The sequence below is a fragment of the Chrysochloris asiatica genome, unplaced genomic scaffold (genome assembly GCF_000296735.1).
Source record: "Chrysochloris asiatica unplaced genomic scaffold, ChrAsi1.0 scaffold00007, whole genome shotgun sequence".
Taxonomy (NCBI): domain Eukaryota; kingdom Metazoa; phylum Chordata; class Mammalia; order Afrosoricida; family Chrysochloridae; genus Chrysochloris; species Chrysochloris asiatica.
The window spans coordinates 21,926,050-21,931,939 of NW_006408525.1; the positions used below are offsets into that span (position 1 = coordinate 21,926,050).

Below are 5,890 nucleotides of genomic sequence, written 5' to 3' on the forward strand. Positions count from 1 at the left end.
TTTAGAGAAATGTTGTTTAATGGTAAAGCTTAGCACACTCCAGCACAGGGCATGGCGTGGAGTTGAAGCAGCAGGGACAGGTAGGTGACCCTTACAGAGCCTCACATGGCGAAGAGGATGAGGAAGGCGACCATCAAACAGAAGAGCCCCATGGCCTCTGACAGGGCAAAGCCCAGAATGGCATAGGAGAAGAGCTGCTGCTTGAGTGACGGGTTCCTGCCAGGGACAAAGATGGATGCCAGCCCAGGGATGGGAGGGGATGAGGTCATGTTGGGGGATGGAGGGCAAGGAGGGTAAGGTGGATAGGGAATGTTAGGACTGGGCAACGGTCTAGCCTGCATAATTTCTGGGGATTTGGAAGGGCAAACAGAGAATCAACATGGCACATTAAGTGAGCCAGATTTAAATTCTCACAGACACTTTTAAATTCGGATTCAGAGATTACTGGAGAAATCAGGAGGCAAATGAAATTAACCTGAAGGCTCCTGAAGAGAGCTCCTCCTGCTAATAAGGCTTCCCCCAAACTAAGTGGAACTCACAGTTGGGATCCTCTAGGGCACCCCCAAACTTACCTGGCATAGCCGATGATCAAGCTGCCAAACACTGTCCCAATGCCGGCCCCTGAACCAGCCACCCCAACTGTGGCAGCCCCAGCACCAATAAACTTGGCCGCTGTGTCAATGTCCCGGCAGACAACGCTGGTCTGGAACGCCCGCCTGGCCACCTGGAGCGGGGAGCTGCTGTAGGAAGGCTAGAAGGAGGGGAAGAGAGGAAAGAATGGAAAGTAGCAATGGAAAGAAAGGAAGTGAAAGCAGGAGATAGTGAGGCACTAGGACAGGGAGCAGACTCCACCCTCCTCAGCCCACCCACCTGGGCTGTGAAAGGCTGGCAAACTGTAAGCATACTCTATATGCAAAGTGTGCTGGGAATTTGTCTCAGAGCCTGTTCTAACAGGCTGGGAAACATTATGGGTTAGGGAAATCTCCTTTAGCAAGCTCCTTACCTAATATGCTCATCTTGGGGAACTATCAAAACAGTATACATTCTCTTCTCTTATCACCCTTCTGCCTTTGTTGTTGTTGTTAAGTGCCATTGAGTCGATCCCGACTTATAGCTACCCTGTGGCTGGTACATCTGAACCACCAACCTTCTGGTCCAGTGCTTTATCGCACAGGGCCACACCGGGACTCCAGCAACTCAATGTACCCATCGGGGGAAATTCAGAACAGGGCCCTTAAACCTTACCTGTTTAGATGGGATTTCTGGTATACTCAGAAATGAGGCCGACACAGGCCTGACTAGACCCCTGGTACAACAGCGGACCTATAAAATCAGAAAGAAATATCAAACACAACCCTTTGCCCCAAAAGTTGAACTTGGGTCAAAAATTACTTTTACCATCAGAAGAAAAAAAAAAGTTTCAATGTATTCCAAGTCAATTTATTCCTTTTTCTACCAGATAGGCATGCACCAGAAGACAGCTGTCAAAATTCACCACCATGGGCACAGCTTTAATTAGTATCCCAGAATGAAAAAGAATTCATGCTTATGACACACCAGATAGATGGAATTCCTTTGCACCCCAAAGGAAACCAAGGTAAAACTAATTTTGCTAAAATTTACTCACTGCTATACACCCTAGATAAGGCGCTCTGGTAGCATAGTGGTTGCAAGTCGGGCTACTAACCTCAAGGTCAGCAGTTCGAAACTACTAGCTGTCCCACGGAAGAAAGATGAGGCTTTCTGCTCCTGTAAAGATTTAAAGCCTCGGAAACCCTAGACAGGGTCACTATGAGTCGGAACCGACTCCACAGCACATAACCACCACCACACACTCCAGACGAGTGGGCCAGCAAGCCTGGGGAAGCTCCTGAAATACACCTAAACAGAAGCTTCTGCAACATGGCTTTCCTGAGAGATTTTTAGTGTAATGGGAGTTCGGCTGAACATTGAAATTACTTGAGGAGTTCTAAAAAAAAAAAAAAAAAACAACAAAACCACTCCACTCGCATTCTCAGAGACCTAAGTAATTGGTCTAGGGTGCAGCAGCCTGGGCATCAGAATTTTTTAAAACTTCCCAGATGATTTTAATGGTAGCCAAGGTCGAGAACATTGCTTTAGTGGGTCACCTGGTTAAAGCCAAGTAAGACTGGGGTAAAGGTCACACCCAGACTTCTAAACAAAGTTGGTTTAGAATTATCTGCTCGATTCTACAGGCCCAAGTAAAGAGGCATTCGGCACTTCACATTCTATAGGTTCCCCAAAGCGCCAACAAACCATAAGGACCGGCAAGCTCCCGTCAGTTCATTCATTAACCATTGATGGCTCCCACACCTGACTCTACAGATCACCTTGCAGCCGCAGCTTACCAAAGCTGGAGGAATGAGTAGTGCCCCGGTAGTCTGCATATTTTCAGTCTACAGAGAGAAAGAAGGCAAGTGTCATTGAAAGCCTGCCTGATCGTTTGGTGATAGTGGCGACCTTCGGTCGTCCCCTCCACCCCCGCTCGCCCTCCCCGGTCCAGGTTCTTCCTTGCATGGTGCCCCAGCTAAGGAGGGCACTGGAGGTCAGAGGGCCAGCGCGAACTCCCAGGTCCAACACCTTCGGCCCCGCGTGTCTGCAAAGGAAGGTCACCGAGAGCGGAAGGAGGCCCAAATCTCAAGAGGAAAACGTTGCGAAAGAGGACGGCTAAAGGCAAACACAGGACAAGTGCCATGCAAGGCCCTCCTCATTTTACACAGCAGTCCCCAGTTCGCCCCAAGCCAGACAGTCAATCGCTCATTACCGTTGGTAATTAACATGACTTGGTAAGGCCAGACCCTCACCCCCTCTCTCGACCCCGGAGGCAAATGCCCCTTCGCATAGCCCAGCCCACAATCCTGCCGGTCGCTGGCTCCTGGCCCCAAGTCACCTGCACTCCCACTGTCCTGCTGCCCCTGCTGGAACACGGCGCTCGCCCCGCTCAAGGTGACTGACTCACCTCTCAGTTACAGCTCTGGGTCCCAGCACTCAGCTCCCCTACCCACGTGTCCTTCCACTCTCATTGGCCACAACCCCCCCCGCAACCCTATTGGTTGAGATCATTGACTCCTCCTTTCTTATTGGTTTTACGACGCTTTATCCTTTCTCTTCACAGGAGCTTCGTGGCAATTCCCGCCTCCATGCGGGTAAAGGCGGACCTTGCTCCGAAATTTGGTTTATGATTGGTCAATCCCTAATGTGCTCGACCATAGAGTCGCTAGGAACACACAGGTTCTATAACCTCCCGCACAAAATGGCGACCAAGGTGGACTCTGAAGAAAAAGGCGTGGGAGAGATGACCGGAGGCATTACGCAGACAGACACATGACCTAGGACCTGATCTTTCATTAGGGAGCTCCGGCTTTGAGATGCATTGCAAGTTGGGATTTGTGGTCTGGTGGAAGACCCTCTCCCCTCTACCACCCCCGTCCCCGAGCCAGGTGTCCTAGGTTAGGACAACGGAGTTCCCGCGAGAGCTTCCTTCCTAGAGTCAACTCCTAGTCAGCGGTTTCCCGGCCAAGTGACTTGTGAAATCCTCTGCTTCCGCCATGCTGAAGAAAGGCCCACTTGCTGTGCTGGAAAGTTTCGGGGTGTCAGCACCCTTTTTGGTGGACCTCTGTGGGTCATAGGCCAGTAGCCAGATTTTTCTTTAAAATGTTCTTTATATTGTAAAAACAGCATTCTAGGAATAAAACATTGAATACCCCAATAGAAAAACGAGCAAAGGTTAGATAATAGTCGATTTCCTAAAGAAGAAATATAAATTGCAAGAAAGAATGTTCAACCTTATTGATTAAAGAAATGGAGGCTTAACACGTCATTTTGCACTTTATCAAAAGAGCAGAGTTCTTTTAATTCATGTGATCCAGGTACTCCCTTCTATTGCTGGTAAGAGTAGGAAATAGAAACCTTTCTTGAAAGCAACTTGGCAAGACTAACGGATAGCCTTTGAATGGTTCATCCTCTTTGACCCAGAAATTTTCCAGGAATTGAGAGCCTTTAAACTCGCATTTTGCTTGACCTAGTAGTATCACTTCTAGGGAATTTATCCTGAGGGAATAACTAGAAATATAGCCAAAGATTCTGTTCGGAGATTATCAAACTAGAACATTGGAAACAAGTAAACATTCAACCAATGGTAAATGGCTCAATAATTTATGGTATCATGAAATGAGCAGGTTTTTAGAATCATGTTTTCGAACAATATTTTATATTGAGAAAAGGTTCATGAGACATGAAAATGCAAAACAGTACAGCAGCATGAAAAATAAGAAACAAAATATTAATAGTTTACTTTGAATGGTGTAATAGGTCAATTTAGGTTTTTGTCTTCCCAGCTGTTCCTTGGAAACCCTATATAGGGTTGCTACTGGTCAGAACCAACTCCACAGCACTTAACAACAACAGTAATCTGAAAGAACTTTGGAATTTTAAGACTCATGGTGGTGGTGGTGGTTATGTGCTGTGGAGTCAGAACTGACTCATAGCGACCCTGTACTGGGTTTCCGAGACTGTAAATCTTTACAGGAGCGGAAAGTCTCATCTTTCTCCCGCGGAACAGCTGGTAGTTTCAAACTGCTGATCTTAAGGTTCACAGCCCGATTCGTAACCACTACGCTACCAGAGCTCCTTTTTAAGACTCATAGCAACCCTTATGTATAACAGAACAAAACCCTGCCCGGTTCTGCGCCATCCTCACCAAGGTTGCTATGTTTGAATCTGTTCACGCAGCCACTGTGTCCAACCCCTCATTAAGGGTTTTCTTCTTTTTCACTGACCTTTTACTTTACAAAGCAAGGTGTCCTTCAAAGACCGATGACATGTCCAAATTCCATCTTTCTTCTAAGGAGCATTCTGACTGTACTTCCAATACAGATTTGTTTATTTTTTTGGCAGTCCATGTTATATTATTCAATATTCTTCATCAACACCATAATTAAAAGTAATCAATTCTTCAGTTTTCCTTATTCGTTACACAGCTTTTATGAACATATGAGGCAACTGAAAAGATTGTGGCTTGGGCCAGGTGTACCTTAGTCCTCAAAATGATATCTTTGCTTTTGAACACTTTAAAGAGGTCCTTTGCAGCAGATTTGCTCAGTGCAATATGTTGTTTGATTTCTTAGCTGCTGCTTCCAGAAGCATTGATTATGGACCCAAGTAAAATGAAAATCTTGACAACTTCAGTCTTTTCTCCCTTTATCATGATATTGCTTATTAGCCTTGTGATGATTTTTGTTTTCTTTGTGTTGAGATATAATCCATATTTGATCTTCACCAGTAAGTACTTTTAAGATTAATGAGTCTTAAAATATCCTGCCATCATTGTATAATGGAAAGAATGTAGAATTTAAAAATTCATAGATTTAATTCCTTCTCTGTGTATGTATGTGTGTGTGTATCTCCTGGTGTCGCACTGTGGGTTAATGTGCTAGACTGCAAGGTCAGTGGTTCAAGCTCACCAGTCACTCCTAGGAAACCCTATACAGGGTTGTTATGAGTGAGAACCGACTCAATGGCACTTAACAACAACTATATATATAACTAGATAAATGTAATTCTGATCAGAATATCAAGAGTCTTTTTGTCTGAGTGTTAACAAGCTATCATTTATTGAGACTCTCCTATGGCAAGAACTATGCATGCATTCACCTGTTATATAATGTAATGCTTACAATAATTCTTTGAGATAGATGCTATTATGCTTGAGAAGCACAAGTTTTACCATGCTGTGTGCCTCCTTAAAATTGAAAAGCAAGTAAAACAGGATTAATAAAATCTACCTTATTGAAATCTTTCAAGAAAGTAAGGCAGCACAGGAGGCATTCACTTATCTATGCCAAGAAATTAGGAAAACAACTATCTGGCC

The 5,890-nt window shown here is 45.2% G+C and overlaps 1 protein-coding gene across 1 annotated transcript; it reads right to left on the minus strand.

Moving 5' to 3' along the window:
• Nucleotides 1-2,934, minus strand: ATP5G1 (ATP synthase, H+ transporting, mitochondrial Fo complex, subunit C1 (subunit 9)). Its single transcript, XM_006832497.1, has 5 exons — nucleotides 2,912-2,934; nucleotides 2,370-2,417; nucleotides 1,246-1,323; nucleotides 573-751; nucleotides 1-216 (listed from the first exon to the last, which is right to left on the minus strand). The coding sequence occupies exons 2-5, from the start codon at nucleotides 2,406-2,408 to the stop codon at nucleotides 102-104; spliced, it is 411 nt and encodes a 136-aa protein (XP_006832560.1). The 5' UTR covers nucleotides 2,409-2,417; nucleotides 2,912-2,934; the 3' UTR covers nucleotides 1-101.
• Between the last annotated feature and the right edge of the window lie 2,956 nt (nucleotides 2,935-5,890).

Coding starts and splice junctions, on each gene's coding strand:
- ATP5G1 (XM_006832497.1), bottom strand. CDS start 2,408: ATGCAGACTACCGGGGCACTACTCATTCCTCCAGCTTTG. Junction 1,324..2,369: donor TACTCATTCCTCCAGCTTTG/GTAAGCTGCGGC, acceptor CTGATTTTATAG/GTCCGCTGTTGTACCAGGGG. Junction 217..572: donor TTGATCATCGGCTATGCCAG/GTAAGTTTGGGG, acceptor TGTCCCTGGCAG/GAACCCGTCACTCAAGCAGC.